Source organism: Macrobrachium rosenbergii, chromosome 46 (assembly GCF_040412425.1).
Source record: "Macrobrachium rosenbergii isolate ZJJX-2024 chromosome 46, ASM4041242v1, whole genome shotgun sequence".
In the NCBI taxonomy this organism is placed as follows: domain Eukaryota; kingdom Metazoa; phylum Arthropoda; class Malacostraca; order Decapoda; family Palaemonidae; genus Macrobrachium; species Macrobrachium rosenbergii.
Window position 1 is genome coordinate 46,494,508 of NC_089786.1, and position 27,811 is coordinate 46,522,318.

The following is a 27,811-nucleotide window of genomic DNA, read 5'->3' on the forward strand; positions in this document are numbered from 1 at the left end:
AGACCTAAAATTTTCTATTAAGTATATAAGAAATTTAAATACTCTGTTTATTCACATGGCTTTTTTTATCAATTCATTTAATTTCACACTAATTCACATTCTATATGCCTATCGTACTGTAAATTTCTTTTTTTTTTTCTCATGTCCCTTGATTTCTTGATTATCCGAAACAGCATGATCTTCACGGCCTGTATCCTCCTTGCCCTTCTGAATTGCTTCTGCCAAGCCTTGGCGCCTCCACTCACGGTGGCCCTCGAGTCGAATGAAATAGACAACGTTTATCCTGACGAAGTGGTGCTTGTACCCAACGGGAGAGTCCTCGCCTATCCCTTTCCCTGACTAAAAATTGGGCGTCCGAAATCAACAACGAACCCATGCCTGCAGAGGAGGTGCAACGGCCCGCCGGTGGACATGAAATCAGGTAATGTTACTCTGGCTACCGAATAAGACTAATCCGTTATCTGACTCCTAATCATACGAACAGCAATATATTTTGGGTAACTGGTGTTCCTTCTTTAATCTCAAAAGTGACCTTGTAAGACTTAAACACCTTCTTTGACCACATGGAAATTTAGAACAGGTTGGGTACATACTTGTTTTCAGTGTTTTAAACAGTGGGTAGCGTCCCAACTATGAGTTCACGTGACGCCTATGAAGTTTCTTTTTTAATACCTGAAGAAGGTTAAACTTACAAGCTTTCTTTTTAACTATGCATTCTGAGCGTCTAATAAAATTCACAAAGATGCAACACTTTCAAACATTTTCTCATACAACTCACAATTAAGCCATTTTCCAAGAGGAGTCTAGCCCCACGCCTTGCCCTTGGTAATTCACGAAGCTTATGTGCCACAGCATATGGCAATTACTGACCAGGGTTAAGTGAGCTATAACTCTAGTGTTTTAGTATTGCCTACTGCAAAATTGAGCTTGATTTTGTGCCTGGTTGTCTTGGGATCCAGCATCTTCTAAGCAGAGGATCGAAGCGATTTGATGTTCCTTTAGTTTATTTACTGCGATTGTTTCCCGGTAATCAGCAGAGTACATTGATTTTTTTATATGTAGATTTTTTTTTTTGGGGGGGGGCATATGGGGAGGCTAGATATAGGCATAAGTTGCGCGCCCCATCGACCTTTATACTAAAATGATACAAACACATTTGTTGTGAGTCTGTGACACGTAAACGTTCTCCCAACAGGTGCATGAAACATTAACGTTAATCCGAAATTCGTATTTCGTGAGGAATTTTCGTCAAGTTGATATTTGAAAGATCACACAAACTCTCTTGGTGCATCTGAAAACTTGATAATTTAATTCAAGGTGAATCCAAACAACAATAACGCCTTTTATTTTCCACAGACATGGCAGCAGTAATTACATCCTACGTTTTGGACGCTCAGTAGACGCCCAGACGTCCTGTAAGAATTGTGGAGAAGGAGATCAGTGAACATCAGCTCCCGCAGACTAGAACGCGCGCTCTCTTCTTCCCTTTTCCCGGCAAAAAGATCCCTTTATATTCAGAGAATTAAAACCTAAGTTACTGAACAACTCGAGTTCAAGAAATGAGGTTCTGATTTAGGTGCTCTCCAAGTCTCTAGGGACCGAATATCATGACGGCAGTCTGATAGACCTAAAAACTCAAGAGAAGCGCAGACGTTATTATTATTACTATTATTATATATTTGTCTTATTCGAGTGGTAAGCTAACAGCAGCCTAAGATTACCGAAAACGAGATAAGGATTAAGTTGAGGTTACATGCCACTAAATATTACATTCTGAAGCATATATATATGCGTATCAGTGGGTGAATGCACGTGTTTATGTAAGTGTATGCATTTTCAGTTACAAAGAAGTGTGGTTAGAAATTAGACCAGAATGGTGTAAAACCTTAACTATAAAACCACAAAAGAAATAGCTTTGAAATGGAGGAATAAATTCGCTAGACTTGCCTGAGACAATACCACCTGAGAGACTATAAAATGTATTGGTAATTCACATAGGGTTTTACACCTCTCTGAGATGGTTGTAACCGATTAAAAGCTGAGCACTGACATATGCATGCACACGTACATGCAGACGCACAAATTATATATATATATATACACAGTTTTTGTTTCAAGGTATAGTCAGAATAATACAAATTGCAATGAAATACGTTCTCAGAATCTCCTCACTAAAGAAGGAAATAAGTCCCAAGACAATTTCAGAAGATATTATTTACAATAAAGTTCTTACAAATAACTGATGTTTTCCTTCGTATCCTTAACCTTTGAATGTTTGTTTAACATATTTTTGCTTAACATTTTCGCAGATTTTTTCGTAAGGGTGGCTCAAGATTAAAATCAACACATAGGTCACTCTAGTGCCGTCAGTGCACCGTAGGCATTGCTTAAGGTTCTTTGCAGCGTCCCTTCGGCATCTAGCTGCAACCCCTTTCATTCCTTTTACTGTACCTCTTCTCGTTCTTCCATCTTGCTATCCACCCTCTCCTAACAATTGTTTCATAGTACAACTGTGAGGTTGTCCCCCCTGTTACACATTTCAAATCTTTCGACTGTCAGTTTCCCTTTCAGCACTGAATGACGTCATAGGTTCCAATGCTATGCCTTTGGCTGAAATTCTACAGTATATTCCATTAGATTCTATTCACGCTTTAACTGCTAAGTCGGGGTTGATCTTCTTATCCAGAAAACTTCTAAAATATTAGCCACTTCATATACACATAAAGAAGGCCCATCAGCACTGCACCGAACGCTACTGTTCACACGTTTACACTATTCGGCTCCATCTTGCTTGCACTCTCTTGTTTATTCAACTTTTTCCTCCTCTTCCATTCCATCTATCCAGCACCTTCTGGATCTGCTTTCTACAAATACTTCTAAATCATATATATAAGGTACACTTTTTTTGCCAACCAGTTTCCCACACGACTAAACCATCTCAAATCATACTGACCGTTATTGTCTTCTGATGAATGCTAACCTTTTTGTGATTTCTGTGTATTAACACACTTCTTATCCTTTTTATCCGTCTTAATCTGTATACCTTACATAAATATTAACTTTTCACATACACAATTGTTGTGTGCTTTAGTAGAATTACTAATAGGACCTTTTGGATGGTATCTATATTTATTCAAAAAAGTTATAAGCTTTCTTGGACAAACAGTCCACATTATCAAGATCCGCCATTAGATACCAGTTTGAATGAGGTCCTTTTAGTAACCTTACATAAATATATTCATCTCAATAGCAAACCATTCAACCTTCCCATTAAAATCACTACCAGAAAGGATGCGTAGCTCAAAAATATTTTCGCATGTTCGAACTATGGTTTCGGTAGACGATTCACTTCATTAATTAACAAATCTCTTTGTCGACCTCCCGCTGCCTACCTTGCTTCGTGCAACCAGTGACTGGCTCATTCTACTGACATTCATTACATCTACTCCCAAATACCTATGTGAATCAATACATTTATCCAACATCCTTAACAACATCAGCTGGTTCACCTTCACGCTTTTCATTCACCCTCATAACCCAAGTCTTGCCCTGTTTATTTTCAACTTTCTCCCCTTGCAAAGAGGTTTACACTCTTTCGTTAGTTTCCCTACTCTAACCTCAGTATGTCATTGACGAGCGTCGGTCACCCTATACACTCCATTCACAACTCAATTTTCTTTTCTTACAATTTTCTATTTTTCCTTTCTATGGCGTTTTGCATCGCAATTCAATATATATAAGACATATTATACTATATATACAAATCATCATCTACATTAAAATCACCCTACATATATATATATATATATATATATATATATATATATATATATATATATACATATATATATATATAATATGTATATACATTATATATATATATATATATATATATATATATATATATATATATATATATATACTAATATATATTGATATGTATTTACATAAATACATATACATACATATATATATATATATATATATATATATATATATATATATATATATATATATATATATATATACTTGTTGATCCAAATGTACACATTATAAATAAAACATGAGAAAATCTCACTGACAATAACTCATCCCCGTTATTGAGAGGTGAAAGTCACAGTAATTGTAATATTAAGATTCGATCAGAAAATCTGAATTCTTTACAACAATTTATACTTTTTGTGTATTGCTTTTATAAGATTTCGACTGAATAATGCAGAAATTAAATGGAAAGATTTTGCTAAGCAGTGTGTTGCATGACAATTTAAATATGCATTCATAATTTGTAGTCTATAAGGCTGAGATTTTTATTAAATATCTTTACTTAATTTTCTTGTGTATTTTTCTGATAACAAATCTTGGTAAAATTTATTATTATTATCTAAACTGTGCAGATATTCACATAAGGCAAATCTGAGACTGGCAGTAAGCCAATATCTTAAAAGAGAAAACTAAAAAAAATAAAGCTTAATAAATGGCCAGTCAAACAACAAACAAAGATACAAAAACAAACATACCATCAAATGAGAAACATCATTGTGACAGCAGTCATTACGAATATCGATATCTCAGAATGAAAATCCTCTTCACGTCTTTAATGGATTTATTCTATCTTAGAAACTCCAGAGGATTTATTCCTTTTCTTTTGAAGGCTTGTCACAACGAATTCCAGCCAAAAGACAACTGCTGAAATTGCGAAGCCAAGTCCTATCAGGAAGAAGGCCGCCTGGTAGAAGAAGAACATTGTCTTAGATATTTTAACTTGGTCTGAAAGGAAGTGTAATTACCAAAATTCTCTTTAAAGCTATATGCTTAATATCGACTATTTTGGAATAACCTCGTCTTTGGCACCATCTTTTTGATACCATTGTTCTTAGAACAGCATAGATTTAGAACAAACTTTCTTGAAACAACCCTATGTGTACTATCAGTTCCATTTAAAAAAGTATGTATACATTACAAATTCTCCAAAACACTTTTATGTTTGCAACAAATTTCCCAAAACAACTGAGTATATTTGGTTCAAATTTCCTTAATACAACGAAGTACTTGGGAAACATTTTCTAAGAAAACAAAGAAATTGATAACTATTGCAAGTTTTGAAATAACCACGACCTTCCTACCAATTTTTGCTAAAACGACTCAGTGTTTGTCTCGAATTCCTTCCTTAAAAACCGTGATTTAAATAATACCAGCTCTCTAAAAACGCACGATTAAGTTCAGATAGGATTAGGTCCCAGTTAGACCACAGTCTACACAGAACCTACCTGAAGAGTCTACAAAGAACCTACCTGAAAAATATACAAGGAACCTACCTGAAGAGTCTACAAAGAACCTACCTGAAGACTCTACAAGGAATCTACCTGAGGAGTCTACAAAGAATCTACCTGAAGAGTCTATAAAGAACCTACCTGAAGAGTCTACAAGAAATCTACCTGAAGAGTCTATAAAGAACCTACCTGAAGAGCCTATAAAGAACCTACCTGAAGTCTATAAAGAACCTACCTGAAGAGTCTATAAAGAACTTACCTGAAGATTCTATATGAACCTGCCTGAAGAATCTACCTGAAGAGTACCTACAAAAATCTACCTGAAGAGTCTACAAAGAACCTACCTGAAGAGTCTACAAGAAATCTACTTGAGGAGTCTACAAAGAACCCACATGAAGAGCCTACAAAGAACCTACCTGAAGAGTCTACAAGGAACTTACCTGAAGAGTCTATAAAGAACTTACCTGAAGAGTCTACAAGGAACCTACCTGAAGTCTATAAAGAACCTACCTGAAGAGTCTCCAAAAATCTAAAGGAACCTAACCTACTGAAGAGTCTACAAAGAACCTATCTGAAGGTTCTATAAGGAACCTACCTGAAGAGTGCAAGGAACCTGCCTGAAGAGAAGAACATACCTGAAGGGTCTACAAAGAACCTGCCTGAAGATTCTACAAAGAACCTACCTGAAGAGTCTACAAAGAACACTGCCAAAAGAGTTTAAAAAGAACCTACCTGAAGAGTCTACAAAGAACCTACCTGAAGAGTCTACAAGGAACCTGCCTGAAGAGTCTACCAAGAACCCTACGTGAAGAGTCTACAAGGAACCTACCTGCAGAGTCTCCAAAAATCTACCTGGAGAGTCTACAAGGAACCTACCTGAAGAGTCTACAAGGAACCTACCTGAAGAGTATACAAGGAACTTACCTGAAGAGTCTACAAGGAAAATACCTGAAGAATCTATAAAGAACCTACCTGAAGAGTCTACAAAGAATAAAGAGTCTACAAGGAACCTACCTGAAGAGTCTACAAAGACACTACCAAAGAGTCTAAAAAGTACCTACCTGAAAAGTCTACAAAGAACCTACATGAAGAGTCTACAAATAACCTACCTGAAGAGTCTGCAAAGAACTTACCTCTGGAGAGTCTACAAGGAACCTACTTGAAGAGTCTACAAAGAACCTACCGGAAGAATTTAAAAGGAACCTACCTGAAGAGCCTACAAAGAACCTACCTGAAGAGTCTACAAGGAACCTACTTGAAAAATCTACGAGGACCTACCTGAAGAGTCTATAAAGAAGCTATCTGAATAGTCTACAAGGAACGTACTTGAAGAGTCTATGAAGAACCTACCTGAAGAGTCTACAAAGAATAATGAGTCTACAAGGAACCTACTTGAAAAGTCTACAAAGAACCTACCTGAAGAGTCTACAAGAGAGCTACCTGGAGAGTCTACAAGGAACCTACCTGAAGAGTCTACAAAGAACCTACCTGAAGAGTCTAACCTTCCTGAAGAGAACAAAGAACTTACCTGGAGAGTCTACAAAGAACCTACCTGAAGAGTCTACAAAGAATCTACCTGAAGAGTCTATAAGGAACCTACCTGAAGAGTCTACAAGGAACCTACCTGAAGAGTCTACTATAACCTAGAAGAGGCTATGAACCTACCTGAAGAGTCTACAAAGAACCTACCTGAAGAGCTACAAGGAACCTGCCTGGAGAGTCTACAAGGAACCTACCTGAAGAGTCTACAAAGAACCTACCTGAAGAGGCTACAAGGAACCTGCCTGAAGAGTCTACAAAGAACCTACCTGAAGAGTCTACAAAGAACCTACCTGAAGAGTCTACAAGGAAGAACTACCTGAATAGTCTACAAGGAACTTACCTGAAGAGTCTATAAAGGATGAAGAGTCTGCAAAGAACCTACCTGAAGAATCTACAAAAAAACCTACCTGAAGAGTCTACAATGAACCTATCTGAAGTCTACAAAGAACCTACCTGAAGAGTCTACAAAGAACTTACCTGGAGAGTCTACAAGGAAGCTACCTGAAGAGCCTACAAAGAACCTACCTGAAGAATATACAATGAACCTACTTGAAGAGTCTACAATGAACCTACCTGAAGAATATACAATGAACCTTCCTGAAGAGTCTACAAAGGACCTACCTGAAGAATATACGATGAACAATGAACCTACCTGAAGGGTCTACAAAGAACCTACCTGAAGGTGGGTAAGGGTGAGAGCGTTCGTCTCGGACTCCTCCGCAGCCTCGACTTCGCTTCCTCTGGTGTAATTCCAGATGGCGTCAGCTTCCCACTTTTTGTAAAACCCTCCTGCGACCAGCCTCAGCGTCCTGTCGAGAAGATTCAACACCAACAGGTCAGACAGTATCAAGTTAAGTTAGTTAAATTTAGGCACTAAAACTGCCACATGATGGTAATTACAAAAAGATTAAGTTAATTCAGTAAAATGTGGAAGTAAATACAACATTCAGCTTTCCAAAGGAATACACAAAGTGGCGATAGGATGAAGAATCAAAGAAAGAGGTCAGCCAAAACATAGGGCCAAAACTGACGTATCAGAAAGTTTTGTAGAGAGAATGGGGAAGAATAACTAGATGAAGAGGTTATAACGCTGAAGTGTTAGGAGGAAGGAGGAGAGGTGAGCCTAGACAGTGGTGGACAGATGGAGTGAAGTAGGAAGAGATTGAGGTGATGTGGACCAGCTGAAATTTTGTAAATTTTTTCAGCTAGAGTTCATCCCTGATTCACCAGCTAAAGAAAGAATTTGATCCCAGTCATCATTTTCCTTATAGAGAAAAGTTATATATATATATATATATATATAAACATATATAAATATATATGTATATATATATATATATATATATATATATATATAAATATATATATATATATATATATATACATAATGTGTATGCACAATTGTACTTAATCTCAACAGCTGTCTAAGGTCCTCATTGGATGGGTCGATATCGTTACTCGGTTAGCACTCTCCTAGGCCCGTTCGATTCTCCGGCCGGTCAATGAAGAATTAGAGGAATTTATTTCTGGTGATAGAAATTAATTTCTCGGTATAATGTGGTTCGGATTCCACAATAAGCTGTAGGTCCCGTTGCTAGGTAACCAATTGGTTCTCAGCCACGTAAAGTAAATCTGATCCTTCGGGCCAGCCCTAGGAGAGCTGTTAATCAGCTCAGTGGTCTGGTTAAACTAAAGTATACTTCTTTTTTTTTCAACAGCTATCTTTTATTAACGCAGGCCTTGATGCAAATGGACGCCTAGTTTTCATAGTCTGAATTTCAAAACGATAAATCTTCAGTAACCATTACATTCCTAGCTGTGTCCATAGATTTTCCTCTCGCTAAGCTAGAGCAAGACCCAAAAATCGGACTTACAGTTTACTGAAGATCTCCCTGTACGGTGCTCCGGAGGGCACGGGGAAGGCTGCCCCTTGTGGGTAGAAGCATTCATGCCCATAGTTGAACTTCCTCCTCCCGCCTAACCTCTCTGCAGCGATTATGAACTCGATGTCGTCTATCAGGAACACAAACTTTTCTGTGAGAATCTGGAAAGGAAAATCAAAAGAACGAAAGTTTTGTATCAGTCTTCTAGTCATCAGTGTTGGGTGGTATGTAGGTTAAACCAGCTTCAGATTCTAATAATAATAATGGCATTTAGCGAGAAATGGCAGTTTCTCATAGTATTTTGGCTGCTTATTTACAATTTAACGTTATTTTTGGGGAGTCTGCTGTAATTAACCCCTGAAGTCCATCCAACAAGGGGTTTCGATACGCGATCTTAACAAGACAGAGCACGGCTACGTCTGTTTGGAACGGTTCATATCCCGTCCGGCCTGGGCAATAACTTGTTAACGTATGGGTACCGGCCAACCAGCCCCGCCCCACCCACCCGGGGCCAGTACTGAACACGGCGAAGGGACATTCCATTTGGCCGACAACAAACAAATGCACCGCCAGTGTCAGAAGCCCTAAAAGTGTAGAAAAAACCAAGGTGTTGCACTTGCCGGACGGGATATGAACCGTTCCAAACAGACGTAGCCGTGCTCTGTCTTGTGAAGATCGCGTATGGAAACCCCTTGTTGGATGGATTTTAGGAGTTAATTACAGCCGACCCCCTAAAAATAACGTTAAATTGTAAATAAGCAACCAAAATACTATAAGAAACTGCCATTTCTCGCTAAATATCCGCCGTGTATCTATTACTTAGATCTACCATAATAATAATAATAATAATAATAATAATAATAATAATAATAATAATAATAATAATAATAATAATAATAATAGATGCCGTTGAAATTGCACTGCAGTTTCTCAATTTCCGAATGAGTACCTTCATAGCAGCGTTTGAATTATATTACAGATGTTTAGGTCATTTATTGTTTAACGTTTCTGTAGTCCTTCCTGCAATACAAAAGACGCACGGAACTAAACATCAAGGAACGAACACAAACTTTTCCTTGATAATCTGGAAATGAGAGCTGAAAAGGAAGAAGTTTTTTGGGATTTTAGAGTTTTGAATAATAATATTGAGAAAATAAATCCTTTGGTGTTGTTGATTTCTTTTGCACAATAATAATAATAATAATAATAACAACAACAATAATTAAAAAATAAACCCCTCTAGTTTCGTTGTTTTCCCTAATAATAATAATAATAATAATAATAATAATAATAATAATAATAATAATAATAATAATTGCAAATCGAAAAGCTCCTATCCTAGGTGCACTGGAACTTAGTTTGCTCTAGGTAAAGTGACAAAAATTATAAAATGTCACTTACACTTCCTTCAAAATTTCTGAAGAACTGCAAATGATATTAGTTTTCCTTTTAATTACTTTTCACATTGTGCAAGTATTAAAGTCGAATAACTGCTTAAAACCACTAACTAACCCTTCGACAAAACATGGACGTCATTAACGAATTAGCAGGTGGGGATCTAGGAGACTAAATTTACTTTTTAAACGTTATCAAATATCATCATAATTCTCAGTTTCAGCATGATGTATTATCAAATCACTGACACAAAGATACATCACCATTTTATCAAAAACACTGCCCCCGTAAAGGGGGAGTGCCGTCAGTGCACAGTGTGAGGTGCACTGTAGACATTACTTAAGGTTCTCAGCGATTCGGTCCCTAACTGTGTCCCTGTTCATTCCTTTTGCTGTACCTCCATTCATAATCTCCCTTTTATCTTATTTCTCACAACTGTTTCATAGCGTAACTGCAAGGTTTTCCTCCTGTTACACCTTTCAACCTTTTACTCTCAATTTCCCTCTCTGCGATGAGTCACTTCATAGGTCCCAGCGCTTGGTCTTTGTCCAAAATCTATATTCCATCTCACCAATAACTCTGGACTGTCACATTTTCATAAAAGAATCATGGCATCGGGAACGTACCCTCTTCACTCCAGTCAGCACCTCGTCGACGAAACTCTTGGACCGATCTTTATGGTTGAACAAATCCCAAGTTTGCTTGTAGATGCCGTCCGTTGCCTCCTGCGAAGAATGGCATAGTCTCTCTTTTAACACCAAGATCTGCAATGTACTTATCTAGAACAAGACTCGAAAGGGAGACTGAAATAAAAGAACGAGGTGAAAATGAATGGGAACATTGTTATTAAGATTATTGTCATACTTCAATCCAGTGGCTCTTCTTTTACGATGTGATCTGAGTATGTAACAAAATGTTGCCCTGGTTTATTTATGACAACTTATGCCTACTCTCAGTTTAGCCTTTAGCCGAAGAACAAACGATAATATATCAAAGAGAAGGAAAGGAAATGCAACTTGGTCTTGTTTTAATGTTTGGAAATAAATTTTCTTTTCGCGACGTGATACAAAAGATCTGTCAAGATTCGTCAAAGGCGGAGTGACATCAACTCTTCCTATGACAATTTTTTTTTTTGCAATACCCATAAATTTTTCTAAAAGGCCTACATTTTTTCCAACACTGGTGTCGGATAGAAGTTACAAGCGATGGTTAAGGCAATGCAATCATCATAACAATATGTTCCTTACTTGGGATCTTGGCAAATTTATCGCTGGAGGGTGTCAGAAAACGTGCTGTGGACAGAGCACGCTTAAACCATGCACTAAGCAACGAGCTTCAACATAGGACTATACTGTACGGATGAAGCACCAAGTCATTCTGCTTTTTTTTCCCCCCACTTATTTAATTATCGAAAGCATATATTTTTTACAGGTAAATTAACCGCCACAGTAACATATATTTTGAAATATTTCTATTCTGAGGTCTATTGTAGTTGGAGTTAATAATTTTGCATTCTAATCTGTATAATCTCAAATGTTCGAAAGCCAAATATAATCTGACTAGAAAAATTCTTTCCCTTTTTAAGCAGTCAGTTTCTTTATACACAAAAATAACTATACCTAAAAATAAATAAAAAAAATAGCCTTAAATTTTGACTTATATGAAGTACAAAATTTTGCATAAAAGAATCATGTACTTTAATCTTGCATATATCTGAATTAATTTTTAGTTGTGAACGATTTTGAAATTATAAAGTAGACTGCAGTGCATATATATATATATATATATATATATATATATATATATATATATATATATATATATATATATATATATATATATATATATATATATATATATCATAGTCAGCATACAAGTACCTGCTTATTACACAACTAATCACAGATTTCAAAAATTTGCCTCACTTCAGCCAGATACCTGAACTCTCATAACAATAAAAATTACGACTGAGTTCTCTAAAGGTAGCAGTGATCCCTTACAAAGCTTACTAATCACGTGAAAAATCAAACCAAGTTTATCAAAACAAGTGTGAGGACCAACAGTTAAACAAGAAATATACTAGAGTAATAGGGCATCACTCCATCAAACAACTTTAAACTGTTTCCCTGGTCTTAGTTCATTTCAGCAAAACTAAAGGAACAAAACATGTTTATCACTTTGCCTTATGCACACAATTAATCCTATTTGCTGGTGGTCAATAAATGAAACACTGCTTCTAAAAACACTAAATGCAAAAATTTTATTTTTGAATTCAAAATTTATAATTAGAATTCACAATATAAAAAAAATTACTTTTAGTTGAAAGCAACACATAAATTTGATTAATTTTTGAGTTAAATTATTAAACAAAACTAACTCACAAAACTTTAATTTATCAAGAAATTAAGTTAATCAAGCAAAATTTAAACTACCAAGAATTACTCAAGATTTGAAAAGTAAATTTTTATAAATGAAAATTATATCAAGTATGCAATGTTAAATTATCAAGAAATATTTAAAATGCTAAGTAAATATATGTTAAATCACCAATATATAAAATGTGAAAAATCAAGAGATTGCAAACACAAGAATACAAAAAAATACACAAAAGATTTATCAATAATAATTTCACTAAGGCAAAATTTCCCTAATATACCTTATTATACCATGGTAATAATAAGTAAATTTCACTTTACCTTACACAAGCTTGTGAAAACCTTTGCAAAATCCATAAAACACACTTTATTTTTTATGGCGCCATTACAATTTTCCTAAATCCAGATCTCAAAAGCTAAGATTAATACCAGTGACCACAAATATTATATGTTAAAATTTCTCTCTTTTGAAGAAAGAGAGGGAGAGAGAGAGGGGAACCAACTCTAACAGTCTCTAATATCAGAATGAGTAAACTTTAGGTCTCCAGTGGGAAATGAAACAACCAGGCGATGTCAGAACAATACGTGATCAGAGCAACGCAATCTTACAAAACATGATGTAATCGATTCAGATATGTGCATTTACTCTCAAAAAGACATATGTGATTCGAGCAGAAAATCGTATGGGACGAAGCTCTTAATGAAATCTCAACACGATCAAAACAGACAGTAACTGGCCAGCCACAAAAGGCATGCATTTCAAACAAAGCGAAGAACAAAAGTTGGTTTCAGAACAGTACATGAAACACTGTGAAATCATTTGTCTTTTCTCGTATGGGACAAAGCTCCCCACGACTCGATTGCTATTTCCATGCTAGTTAACTCATTATTCTCACGATAACCAGACCAAAACACGACATTGCGAGTACAGAACATTTGTTGCTAGGGGATAAAATGTGGGTCACATACTACGTTATTACTAAAACATATTACTAATTCTAAGTTATGTTGTTATCTAAAGCATTAATTCTTTTGAGATCTGACATTACACTACATATGATACTTCAACAATTATTATTATTACACACAACAGATGATAAATAGAAGAATAAATATATCAAAACTATGGGAGGATATACATATTACAAGGCCACATCATGAAAATATATATATATATATTTTCCAACCATGCTCGGCATCTTGTAAACAAAACCTATGAAAGAAAAAGCTAGCAGTCATTTCTTTGGAATAATACTGAGAAAGAATTGTTAAATAAGGAATGCCATAAAGTAATTTTGATTTATTGGAATAAAGAACAATAAAAATACTTGCATAATCCGTAGGCATAAGCCTAACACTTGCTAGGATAAGTTTCTTTTCCTTGTTGTTACCATTCTTAAAGAATACTTTTTCGTTGCTGCGATGGTTTAATAACTTTTAGTATAGAGAAATTATTTCTATATATTTGAAAGCAAGTTGTGCTTAGAGAAAGGCTTAAATAATGGGTAGCACTTTATCAAATGAATAATTTGTTGGCATAGGTCTAGCCTAGGCTACCAAATTTCATTCTCTCGCTATTGCCAATCTATGAGACATATGGTTCGATGAAAACATATGTTAACTCCTTGTGGACAGGTAACATACATATAAATTCACATATAGCTTTGTGGTGGAGTCTGGGTAACATACACATAGCCTATGTTAAAAATTTTGTGCCATAAAGTTTGAACGAAAATTACAGGAAAAGTGATCAGATCACTTCCATGGGCCATAAATGAGTTCTGGCAACTCTTACATGGCCAGTCTAGTTAACAGTGCTTCCACTTTCAGGGTAATTACCCTACTTTAGGGTAATCATGGGTCCTTTAAGGTAGTTCTAGGGTAACATTATTTTTAGGGTAAATCTAGGGTAATCCGGGGAAAATGTAATCCGAATTGGGGATTGTTAATTAACATTTTGAAATTCATTACTTTTTCCGTTCAAATGCCAATGACAAATAACAATTTACTGTATCACCAGGAAGAAAGGCAGCGATTTCAAATAGGCCTATGTGAAGTCATTAATTCTGTTAAATTAATAATACTCTTGCTTTGGGGTTGCCGAAAACTGAAGACTGGAGACTGTTTAGGTGAGAAAATTCAAATTTGTTAACAAACAAGATCTAGGTAGAGAGTGGAAAATTCATTTTGCTGATGACGATCTGAATATGTCATGTGATGATTATTGGAATACAGTTTTTAAAAAGAAAAATACTGCGGGGTTGACATGTTATCCTAATCTTAGGATTGTAGCTCAGTAGAGGAGAGAGGGATATCAGTTTGACCCGAGATGTCATAGGAAAATGTACTGCAGCTCCCGAAACCAGGAGGTCTCATATTTTACAATAAATATACTCAGAATTTGTTACTGATTTTAGTTCATATCTGTTATGATATTGTGTGGGCTGTAATTATAATCTTAAAAAATAAAATAAAAAAATACTAGAAAAAACACTTATAACTTGGTAAAATTTTTAATTAGCATATTTTAGTGACTGTCTCTTGGAAAAGAGGCTCCACTCAGGGTTGGAAATATTCACTTTCAATTTCCCCTGGAAGGTACAGAAAATGTTTTTGAATTTTTTTTTCTTATACCATGTGCAGACGCATATCTTCCTCTTTCCATTGACTTTTTTTTTAATTGGCCATCCTTAATTTAGCCCGTTCTAGGGTGTGCTTAATATATACTGTATATATTACCGGTAACCTACACACCTAATTACTACTAAGCCCTTTCAATAATGGACAAGTTCGCTTTTACTGTATATAATGTGACGTACATAAAGTGAATGATGTTGCGATTCAAAACTGAAGTCTCCATTGCACTTATGTGCCACAAAATATGCTAAAAGTGTGACATGTTAACATACAAGATTTTTTACAAATAAAAAAAATAACACCTAATTTTACTTAGAATCGAATAGGGGCTGTTTTCTGCGTTTTGTTCACGGCGTCGTGAAACACTCTCCCCAAGTGTGACCTTTTGGAATTCGTTGAGAAACAGCGTTGCCAGATCGCTTTTGTCGTTTATCTGGGAAACTTTGGTTTAAAAATCTGGATATTGAAAGTTACAATTATGATTGGCATAGCCTGCCTATATATTTAATGGCAAATGCTACATAAGGAACGCGATCTTTAAATAATTGTATCCTAGGCATATGACAACAAATAAAATGATACAAGGCATGATTTGGCTATAGGCATCACCGAAAATGTAGGATCAACGAAAATAATTTTAACCCATTCATAATACTTGTTAGTAAGCTATATCCCAATATGTTTATGCTTATAGAAATCGCTGTTGTAAACTACAACCGGAGCACATTAGTTCTGATAATCAATTTCATTACCATTATGAAGTAAGCTTGAAATTCACCATAATTATTTATGAAAATAACAGCATGATTAATCGATTATTCTTACGTTAATTACCCTCATCCGAGTCTGAAGTCAGGTACACTCGGCAAGAAAAGTGAGGATACAGTTTTCATTAGATTTCGTTCATCGAATTTTAATTGTTTTCTTACAGAAAACACATAATCTCGGTAAATTTACTCTAGAATATGAAAATACAATGCAAATTATATCATATATATTAAATCTGCAAAACAAAAACGTTCAGATACTTAAAACCACCATGGATGTCCGAAGTAATCAGAATTTCTCAGATGACTTCATTCATAGAGATCTAAAAGATAGTGTATGGATATCTCGGTGTAGTACTGTTTATCAGAACGGCAATATTTACTCGTTTTCCGTTATGAACAGGCTTATTATTACATCATCATATGAGGTAATGATAATTTATTTAATTTTTACACATTCATATTTATATTTCACGGTGTTAAAGGTCAGCTGGAATTAATGGCAGTAAATGATGTGACAGCTAGGGTAGGTTGACCAAATCTATTTAAATCCGCAAGAGCATTCTCTATGATGTGCGGAGTAGCGGGAAAACACAAGTAACTGGATGTTTCTTGACGTTGCCATAGTTTCTCTCTCTCTCTCTCTCCATTGCTAAAACATACTATAGAAATATAGTATCACTCTCTCTCTAAAAGAAAAAAATAATAAAATGAGTAGCTCTACATATAGGTCTAGGCTTACACAACAGCAACTCTCTCTCTCTCCATTGCTAAAACATACTATACAAGTATAGTATCGCTCAGTCTCTAAATGAAAAAAAAAAAAAAAATAATGAAATGAGTAGCTCTACATATAGGCCTAGGCTTACACAACAGCAACTCTCTTTCTCTCTCATCATAACATTGCATTCGTTCCTTTATTGTTCCCCATGTTTTTCGTTGGACATTGCTCAAATTTAACTCGATTTCATTATGGAAGATCGTGTTTCCGATTACGCAAGCATTCCGTTCATTGTGGTGTCATAAATTCATTTGTGGAAGGTTAGTAGGTAGGTTATGGTCGCAAAATGTTTATTTTGCTCAGAACTGTCGCTGCAAATTACAACTTGAACGAATACTGTAAAGCTTACTACTGCATTTAAGTATCAATGATTTCAGAACCGTAGAATATGATTGAAAGTTATAGGAAGTCAGGCAAAAAGCAAACACATTAAGACTGAAGCTCCTCCCCCTTCTAAAGTTGCCAGATGTCGCATTAATTAGCAATATATGTCCGAAGATTAAAAAAACTGTATCCTCACTTTCCTTGACGAGTGTACATACTTGAAGTCATTCTCTCTGTAAGAGAATCAGTCACTTCAACATCATAGCACTAGCTGTTAGTCATTTTCCCAAGCTCTGTTGTGTTTCTGACTATACTTTATTTTTTGCTTTGGCTCCAGTAGGCCTAGATGTCTCATAACCATTGCCACTTGTGTTAGGCCACGATGAAGTAACAATGATGGTGACTAATGTGTACTCGGAGGAGAGTAGGGGAGTGATGGGGCAGGCCGTTCCGGCCGGGGCCGGCGCACCACCTGTTATGAGTCATAAACGAACTTCGAATTTGAAGTTCGATCGGACCTGTAGTTGTCCTCCCGTACATTACTACAAATCATGTCAAGAACTCTCAGATATTCTGGAGATTTCGCAATTTTTCATGATAAAATCTGAGTTTAGGCAAAAAATCAGGAGAAATCCAGACTTCTGATAATCTGGCAACGCTGTTAATGAGAAACCACATTTGGTGATATGCATTTCATCTAACTGCTTTTGATGTCTAAAACTGAATATACGATGACATAAACCTAAGTCGTAAAGGATTTTTTCTTTACTGCAACATGGAAAAGTGAATTTTAGAGATAGAATTTAATGCAATATCTACCACGTATTCACTCCAGTTAGATATCTTTCAAGCATTAGCTCAAAAATAATACAAGGTTACATACTGTAGATAGTTTTTAATGACTGACAGAATACACCAGGTATCCTTATTCATCACAGTAACATGCTTAAAAGATGAGACTGGTTGACACAGCTAGCGTGATACCTATAGGCCTACGTACTGCTAAGCATTTTTAATAATGATTAAGATTGTCATTACTTTACACCATGAGGCATGTACAACATGAATGATGTTCTGATATCAAAGTTAAATTGCCTCTATACTATATGCCTCGATTATATGTTGAATGTATGAGACATGTTAAAGAGAGAAAGCGAATCTACTGCTGAGACGACATACATCTGACTAGCACAAAATTAAGGATAAATAAATTCTATCATGCTTTGTTTACCTGTGAAATGTTATCCCATTTTCTCTTGGAGAATTTTTCCCATTTTGGCAATTATGAGTTTTGCATCTTACCATTATTGCGATCAGGATGGAAAAAAATCACAATCGCACTAAGCCCCTGTTCAATCTGCGCGGCTAAAAGACTTTCAAGATGGCCGAAAGGCTCTGCAGCACCGCCCTGGTGGAAAACCACCGAACTACGTAGTGCTGATATACAGATAACACCTCCAGATATTATTTACGCTCTATGGTACTAAGCCGTAAGACATTCTTGAATAGCGATTGGGAATGGTCATTAATTCAAACGGCTGACAAGACAACATTATTTGAAGTCGCCACCACACCACAGTTGAATTCACTTATAAGACCAGGCTAGATTCGTCTTTTCACTCTTCTTGGTTTTCCTTTACTATAGATAAGTCAAACACGCGATTAACAACAAAAACCGGGAACTAGAATCATCGATAACTTCAGCCAAGACCAAGATACTGAGAGTAAGTCCCAGTCTCAACCCAAAAGGTAAATGGAAAAAATTACCCAAGAGAAGATTCGTTAGCTTACCTTGAACACATATTCGTTGGTCGAGTCTCTGACGACACCAATAGTGAAGCCGTCCGCAACAGCTTTCGGGAGATCATCTAGCGAGTCAATCGGCTTTTCGTAAGCGGGAATGGCTAACACGGCAGTGAGAGTTCCAGAATATACAGCTGGAATAGAGAAAATGGATTAATTATGCAGAATTTGAAATGGAAAATAATTCTAGTGTTCCCGTTGAAGTTTCTCTAGTCTGACGTAGCCGTGAGTCTGTTGTGGCCTTCTTAGTTTAAATATGGCTGCTAAATTGGTGGCATTTGTATCTTTAAGCTTGTAAGGTGCTGCCCCCTGTTGAGTGGTAATCATACTAATGTAGTAAATAGCCAAAAAGGCCTGTAACTTGCTTGACTGGACTCGAGCCTTCAAAGTACAGTAATGCTGCATAAATGGCCTCGCAACAGACTAGAATCGCTAGATAAAGGTTTTATTACCTATTCTTATTACTATAACGTTTTGAATATGTATATGTTTAATGGTTACTTCATCTTGCAAATAATGTCAGAGGTTCACATCATTATATGCACTTGATTGTAAAAGGCAAGTTCATTGTTTATTTCAGTGTGTATGTGCTTTGAAAACGTTCAGTGGACGAATGTAAAATAAATCGAAATAAAGCCACGTACTGCTTTAGGAGCTTGTTGGCTCAATTTTATTGCTGATTACGTGTTTTAGGTTTGGAATGCCGATGGTAGGCTAAATACTTCGAAAAAGTGGAGAAGGACAATGATACAAAATTAATATGCGGGGTGGTGGGGGGAGTGAATAAGGTAACATTAGATACACATAATTCTGTTTTTGAAGACGGAATAACATATTAGATATTTATAAAATCGTCATTTTAAGGTTATCAGTAGACCATTCGTAAGTACTCTAATTGGAATATATATTATCATAAAACTGCCTCTAAAAAACCTCGACGGAAGGAAAAACCCACATAAATGAAATGTACCAAAAAATTACTTGGACAAGATTATTTGCTAATGAAGCAGGTATTACTGACAAAATGCCTCTGTGGAATCCCACCACTCTTGTTTTCCTCGTGCTTTATCTTCCACAAATCTCCACTTATCCCCTGCACCCCGTTTCATAACTCTCACCCAAATAGGTCTGGGTCTTCATACTCTTTTCTAGTGCCCATAGGAGCCCAGCTGACACTCTCACGCACTATTCTCTTAGAAGTGGTGCAAAGGGCATGTTCAAGCCCTCTCCCTTTCATAGCTGAAAATACTTCACGCCCTTCGCAGGCAATCAAAATTAAGGTAAAGTACATCAAGTAAAAAAAGCGCCGAAAAATCGAGTTTTCTGTACAGCGTATAATACTGTATGAAACTTTCTTAGCCGCGGCCCATGAAACTCAGCCACGGTATGGTGGTGGTAGCCTGTGTTGTTGGTACCTATAGCGGTGCCAGAAGTACGAGTATGGCTAACTTTAACCTTAAATCAAATAAAAACTACCGAGGCCAGCTGATTGGAGGGTGGATGACCAACATACCAATTTGAAGCCCTCTAGCCTCAGTAATTTTTAAGATCTGAGGGCGGACAGAAAAAGTACGGTTGGGCAAACAAATAGCCATCTCTATAATAGTTTCTTTTAACAGAAAACTAAAAATGGGATATTTTAGGAATCCTCATAGGATAAGCAATGTAATGATATACTTTTTCAGCCGATTAGGGCTTCGTGTCTCTCCTAGGAGTCAAAAATGCCAAATGACAATTAACAGTATAGTTTTGAGACGCGAAACTTGCAAAGCAATTCTCGTAGATTTTCTCATGAATTTCGAGGGTTTCCAGTGCTAATAATAATAATAATAATAATAATAATAATAATAATAATAATAATAATAATAAATAGCAAAGGGAACAATTATTACCTAACACTACGAGACAAAAGAGATACCAGGAATAGAAGAGTACTCGTTGAGACCAACTTTGCACCGGAAGGGAGTTCCCCTGGTTGACGATATTCCGGAAGAAGTTGAAGGAATAATTCTGGAGGTTGACCTCGAAGTAACCACTCGGTTCCTTCCCGACTCTCACCCTCGACGCGATGTAAGCGGCAGGACCCATTATTAGGACGCAGGTTACGACGCAAATCCATACCTGGTAAGGGTAAATAAGACGTAGGTTACGACGCAAATCCATATCTGGTAAGGATAAATAGGACGCAGGTTGCGACGCAAATCCATACCTGGTAAGGATAAATAGGACGCAGTTTACGACGCAAATCCATGCCTGGTAAGGGCAAATAGGACGCAGTTTACGACGCAAATCCATACCTGGTAAGGGTAAATAGGACGCAGGTTATGACGCAAATCCATGCCTGGTAAGAGTAAATAGAATGCAGATTACGACGCAAATCCATATCTGGTAAGGATAAATAGGACGCAGTTTACGACGCAAATCCATAGCTGGTAAGGATAAATAGGACGCAGATTACAACGTAAATCCATACCTGGTGAGGATAGAATGCAGCTTACGACGCAAATCCATGCCTGGTAAGCGTAAATAGAGTGCAGATTACGAAGCAAATCAATACCTGGTAAGGATAAATAGGACGCAGTTTACGGCGCAAATCCATAGCTGGTACAGTAAGGGTAAATAAGACGCAGATTACAAGGCAAATCCATAACTGGTAAGGATAAATAGGACGCAGATTACGACGCAAATCCATACTGGCAAGGGTAAATAGGAAGCAGGTTACGACGCGAATCCATATCTGGTAAGGATAAATAGGACGCAGGTTACGACGCAAATCCATATCTGGTAAGGATAAATAGGACGTAGATTACGACGCAAATCGATACCCGGTAAGGATAAATAGAATGCAGCTTACGACGCAAATCCACAGCTGGTAAGGATAAATAGGACTCAAGTTACGACGCAAATCCATACCGGTTAAAGAAAAATCCTCGTTTAAAAAATACTTTATTTTGTGGAAGTTTGTAATCCTGGGATTTTGTTTTCCCTGAGTCTTACATAACATTCATGCTTTCACGAGGAGAATTTATTGTCTTCTTCAGGATGAAGCCCAAACCTGAAAACAAAATGTCTTCAGTGAATCGAGCCGTTTTCTTTGTGCTAGGGTGAGTGGCGTGTTAGTCTTCACAAGCTGGGCGCACACCATGAATGATAATATTCTGCGAAACCATATTTATAATTACCTGTCTAATAGGCTTCTCCAATAAAACCAGTAAAAAATGCGCCGAAGAGTTTCTTCTGAGCAATTGAGTTTTCTGTACAGCGTATAATGCTGTATGAAACTCACAGCCACGGTCCATGAAACTCTCAACCGCGTCCCATAGAACTTTCAGCCATGGCCCGGACGCACGGTCATTGCTAACTTTAACCTTAAATGAAATAAAAACTATTGAGATTAGAGGGCTGCAATTTGGTTAGTTTGATGATTGGAAGGTGGATGATCAGGCATACCAATTTGCAGCCCTCTAGCCTCAGTAGCTTTTAAGATCTGAGGCCGGACAGAAAAAGTGCGGGCGGACAGAGAAATAGCCACCTCAGTAGATTCATTTTACAGGAAACTGAAAAATTCCAACATTCGAAACAGATGTTGCTTTTTAAGTAAGGCAGAATAAGATCAAGATAATATAAGAGTTAAAAGACAATGGATCAAGATAATATAAGAGTTAAAAGACAATGGAAGTATCTTATTATCTTATTTCCAAATATTATTTCCAAACATTACAACATACACGGGTTTTGTGAATTTGAATTTATTGGTAATAAAATAAGATTTTATACGAATATTTCAAAGCAAAAAGGACATTCTGATGTTACTTTCTCTCTCTCTCTTATTATTATACGTTTCATGACTTTAAAACATAGTAATGTAAATGTTCAAATTTTTAAAAATCATAAAAAAGTCATTTCAGTTTTCCCTTCTCTCTCAGTCAACACCCATCTCTCTCTCTCTCTCTCATTACACCTGACATAACTTCTTATGACCTCAGAACCTAATAATATAAATATCAGAATCTTCACAAATCTTTTTAGAAATCAGCTATTTCACCTTTCTCCCTACTCTCTCTCTCTCTCTTATTACACTCGACTTCTTATGAGTTAAGAACCTAATAATATAAATATCAGTCTTTATCAACCTTAAAAAATGAAACTATGTCACCATTTTGCCTTCTCTCTCTCTACCGAGATGTTTTGACGACAGTCTTAATAATCAGTCAGTCAACCTCTATCTCACTCTCTTATCACACTCCACGTCTTAAAATTCCAGATTAGTAATATAAATGTCTGTCTGTCTCTTTAAACCAGGCACAACTCTGCTTATTATAACCTTGGAACCTCACAATGTAAATGTCGCCATATTTGTATATTAAAAAAAACTATTTCACCGACTTCTAATAACTATGGAACCTTACAGTTTAAATGTCGCCATCTTTATATATTAAATAAAATAACTTGTTCACTTTCTCCCATCTCTCTCTCTCTCTCATTGCAGAAATGCAGGACAAATCCCTGCAGGGGCGTCATTTCAGATTTTTGTTGGGGCAAAAGACGGTTTGGCCAGCAAAGCGAGCCTAATCAGCTGAGGTTTTTTTTTTCTATTTTGAGCTATTTTATGTGTTTTTGAAGCCACATGAGCAAGGCATTTCAGCAAAAATTATATACTCCCACTACTATATGTTTTATCTCATCATCACTGGTAGCTAGTAGACAAAGATCAAGAAACAATATTTCTGAGAAATTTTATAAATTTATGATTGCACATTTAAAAAGAAAACATGCTGTTACTTCTTGGGGTTTGGGGGTGAGGGGGGCCAAGTTGAGGCTTTGGGGGAGGGCAACTTGGGTCTTGAGGGGGGCAAGTTGAGTCTTGAGGGGGGGCAGTTGACCCCCCCAAATGACGCCCCTGAATCACTGTACCTCACGCGTGAAGGGAGAGAGAACAGCCAAGGCCTGGCTCTTCTGCTTGGGCGAGCGAGAGTAGACGCACAGCGGAGCGTCCATGTAGGGGTAGACGTAGTCGATGACCGTGTCTCTCTTGTCTGCAGTAATTCAATCATTAATTAATTTTCATAAAAAATAATTTTTTTATATTATTATTCAATTATTTGATTATTTTTTATCAAAATAAATCAGTTAGTTTGATATCATTTATATATTAATTAATTATTTAAGCAATTTACTGATTTATATATTAATAAAAATGATTCATTATTTATTCAAGAAATTAATATAAAACTAATTAATTCATTCATTAGTTTTCATGAATAATCATTCTTTTATATTATTAGTCAATTAATTGATTATTTTTTTATCAAAATGAATCAATTAGTTTGATATCATTTATATATTAATTAATTATTGAACTAATTCACTGATTTATATAATAATAAAAAATTAGCATTGATTAATTAATTCATTAATTAATTCTCACAAATAATCCTTTTTTTATATCATTAATCAATTATTTAATTTTCTATCAAAATCAATCAATTAGTTTGATATTATTTATATATTAAGTAATTATTTACTTAATTTACTGAATTATATATTAATATATATAGTATTAATAATTATTTTTCTTAAAAAAACATTTTCTTATATTACTAATCAATTAATTATTTTTTGTATCAAAATGAATCAGTTAGTTAAATAAGTAAATGATGTATAAATGATAGCAAACTGACTGATTAATTTTGAAAAAAAATCATTAAATAGTTAATTAATAAGATAAAGAAATTATTATTTATGAAAATTAATGAAATAATTAATTAATTAATTTATATTAATCTATTGATTAAATAATTATCCTCTTAATTTTTATTAATATATAAATCAATGAATTAGTTAAATAATTAATTAATATATAATATATTAATTAATTATTTAACTAATTCATTGATTTATATATTAATAAAAATTAAGAGGATAATTATTTAATCAATAGATTAATATAAAATAATTAATTAATTATTTCATTAATTTTCATAAATAATAATTTCTTTATCTTATTAATTAACTATTTAATGATTTTTTTTAACCAAATAAATAAGTCAGTTTGGTATCATTTATATATCATTTACTTATTTAACTAAATCAATAATGAGATATTAATAAAAATGATTAATTATTTAATCAAGAAATTAATATATTAATTAATCAAAATTATTTAATTTACTAATAAAGATCAACTACTTAATTATTCGATCAATTAGTTGTTGAATAACTATCACAGAAATTATTAATTAATTAACAGGTAATTAATTAAAAGGTAATTAATTAATAGATAATGAATAAGTGAAAGAGAAATATAGATATTACAGTGAATGAACAGGCAAGACAAAAGTAGCAACTGAAATAAAAATTGGATAGAAAAAATAAATAAGGCAATATTAACTGATTGGTAGCAGAATGTTTATTTATTTATATATGCAAATAAATAAATAACCATATATATTTATATATATATGTATATATGTATGTATGGTATGTATATATATATATTATTATATATATATATATATATATATATATATATATATATATATATATATATATATATATATATATATATATATATATATATATATATATATATATATATATATATATATATATATATATATATATATATATATATATATATATATATATATATATATATATATATAAACATAAATCAGCCCCAGATATCATAAGTTAATATTCTGAATTTCCTAAGTATTTTCCCTGTGAGTGACGAAAAGTCCCGACATGGGCGCAAATCACCGTTGACGGCGATTCCGCCGAGAGCCACGTTCGCTTCCCGTCGGGCCACCAGCCCGATCATTCCCGTCACGTTCCCGTCAGGTTGTGGGTAGCCGTAGTTGCAGTCTTCCGGTTGTATGGTACGGAACCTGGTTGTGCAAATGGTGGTGGTGGAAAGATCGTATATGTATGTATATATATATATATATATATATATATATATATACATATATATATATATATGTATATATATATATATATATATAATATAATATATATGTTTATAAATTCATATCATACTGAATATGATAATGCTAATATTTTAACTCCTCTCAGTGTTATACTGAACATGATATGAATAACACATACAAACAAAAATTAGATATTTAGATAAAACAAATTTCTAAAAAAATCAACAAATAAATAAATAAATAAACAAATGTCCAAATCTCACGTGAAATTGAGAGTCCTGGCCATCGCCTCGACGAACAAGTAATCCGTCCCCGTGTTCCCTTCAGCACCTCCGTCGGGAAGTTCTCTGCCCATGATGACGAATGGAGGGCTGTCCAACGCCGTCACGATCATCTCGCGCCCTTCCATGTTCGAATAGAGGCCGTCGTAGTCCGGGGCGAGGAGGTGGTTCAATAGGAAAGGGGTGCTGTTCCCGAATTGGGTCTTGGGTCCGAAACTGTATGTGGAACAGAAAGTTGTTTAGCTGGATGTTAGATAATAATAATAATAATAATAATAATAATAATAATAATAATAATAATAATAATAATAATAATATTATTATTATTATTATTATTATTATTATTATTATTATTATTATTATTATTATTATATAATTATTTCTGAATAATAATATAAATTTCAATGAATAATAATAATAATAATATAAAAATTAATAATATTATTAAATTATTATTATTATTATTATTCATGAAATGTATGTTGTTCAGAAATTAATATAATAATAATAATGTTATTACAATGGTTATTGTCTCTGAAAAGTAGTTTACTTAATGAAACCGACAATTGGGGAACATAATTTATAAAAAAAAGAAAAATACCGGATGCAGAGGAGATCGGGGTTAAATTAAATATATCATAAAGATATAAGTAAATAAATGCAAAAAATAATAAAATAAAATAATTAAGACCTATATGAATGAATGAAGAAGGGAATAGAGAGTGAATTACACGTGTAAAGCAATAATCAAATATTATCCTGAGATGGGGTTACTATCTTCTAATACTTCAGGACTATTACCAGTCCAAGCACTGGCAATAGCTCAGTTTTTCAGGAATATTATAGAAATTGAGAATATTTCTGCCAAACAAATACACCAATCAACTAATATTTTCCAAACATTTGCACCAGTCATCTGACATTTTCCATTTTGGTCAGAAACTGAAGGTCTGATGTTTGGTTTGACCTCACAAGAGAGTGAACATTAAGTGCAGTAGAATTCGCCTATAACGTACAGTCTTGTAACGGATTCAGGCTTATAACGAATGAAAGCGAAATCCCAGGTTCCCAGTTCAAATAAATGAACTCGAAATTTTAGGTATGTAACGAATTCTTTATTACGAAACCAGTATATAATGAACTATTTTGTACGTCCCTGTGACAGTTTTATTAACAAAAAATACCTGTTGTAACGAAGTGATAACTTTATTGCTAAACAAACATCAAACACCTGTTATCCCAGTGAACTGTTATCACACTGTTCTTAATTTTGTCTTTGTCGGTTATGAAAAAATTTGGCCGCAAAAAGGCCATGTTTTGTGCGGTACACGCTGAACGAAAAATATAAAATGGACTTCATTCTGTATCAAATCAAGGGAGGTAATCCAGTCATTTCAGGTACCGCCTTTTATAACTAATGATGCCTATAAGGAATTGCAGACGACAATCCCCTGGATTTCGCTATAAACGAACTCTAATTTAATTGTTGCCTATTTGCACGTGTGAAAACAACTTCATGACTACATATATCTGAATGTCGACAGAAGTCGTCGAATAAACGCGGTCAGCCCAACACTTCTGTCGACATTCAGATATCTATAATTAAGAACGTGTTTTCACACGAGCAAATAGGCGAATATTAAGTTATTTACGTTCACTCTCTTGTGAGAGGGGTCATACCAAACGTCAGACCTTCAGCTTGTGACCAAAATGGAAAATATTAGTTGAACTGGTGCATATGTTTGGCAGAATTATTCTCAAAGTTTCTGAAATATATTCCTGAAAATTTGGTCTTGTAATGCTGACGATCCATTAAAAAAA

At 34.8% G+C, this 27,811-nt stretch overlaps 1 protein-coding gene and 1 long non-coding RNA gene across 2 annotated transcripts in view; one reads left to right on the plus strand and one right to left on the minus strand.

The window, feature by feature from the left end:
• LOC136830077 (uncharacterized) overlaps nt 1–2,239 on the plus strand; it is a 2,664-nt gene extending 425 nt beyond the window's left edge. The window contains exons 2-3 of the long non-coding RNA XR_010850552.1: nt 174–421; nt 1,357–2,239. This is a non-coding gene — a long non-coding RNA (uncharacterized lncRNA). The remainder of the gene's footprint in view (nt 1–173; nt 422–1,356) is intronic.
• Nucleotides 2,240–3,474: 1,235 nt separating this feature from the next.
• Nucleotides 3,475–26,118, minus strand: LOC136830481 (glutamate receptor ionotropic, delta-1-like). The gene is made up of 8 exons (XM_067090015.1): nt 25,973–26,118; nt 25,540–25,667; nt 23,692–23,813; nt 22,064–22,145; nt 18,766–18,911; nt 8,687–8,856; nt 7,489–7,621; nt 3,475–3,549 (listed from the first exon to the last, which is right to left on the minus strand). Exons 1-8 carry the CDS (start codon nt 26,116–26,118, stop codon nt 3,475–3,477), a joined length of 1,002 nt encoding a protein of 333 aa, XP_066946116.1.
• Nucleotides 26,119–27,811: the final 1,693 nt, after the last annotated feature.

Coding starts and splice junctions, on each gene's coding strand:
- LOC136830481 (XM_067090015.1), bottom strand. CDS start 26,118: ATGGAAGGGCGCGAGATGATCGTGACGGCGTTGGACAGCCCTCCATTC. Junction 25,668..25,972: donor GCCAGGACTCTCAATTTCAC/GTGAGATTTGGA, acceptor TTGCACAACCAG/GTTCCGTACCATACAACCGG. Junction 7,622..8,686: donor AGGGAGATCTTCAGTAAACT/GTAAGTCCGATT, acceptor TCTTCTCGACAG/GACGCTGAGGCTGGTCGCAG.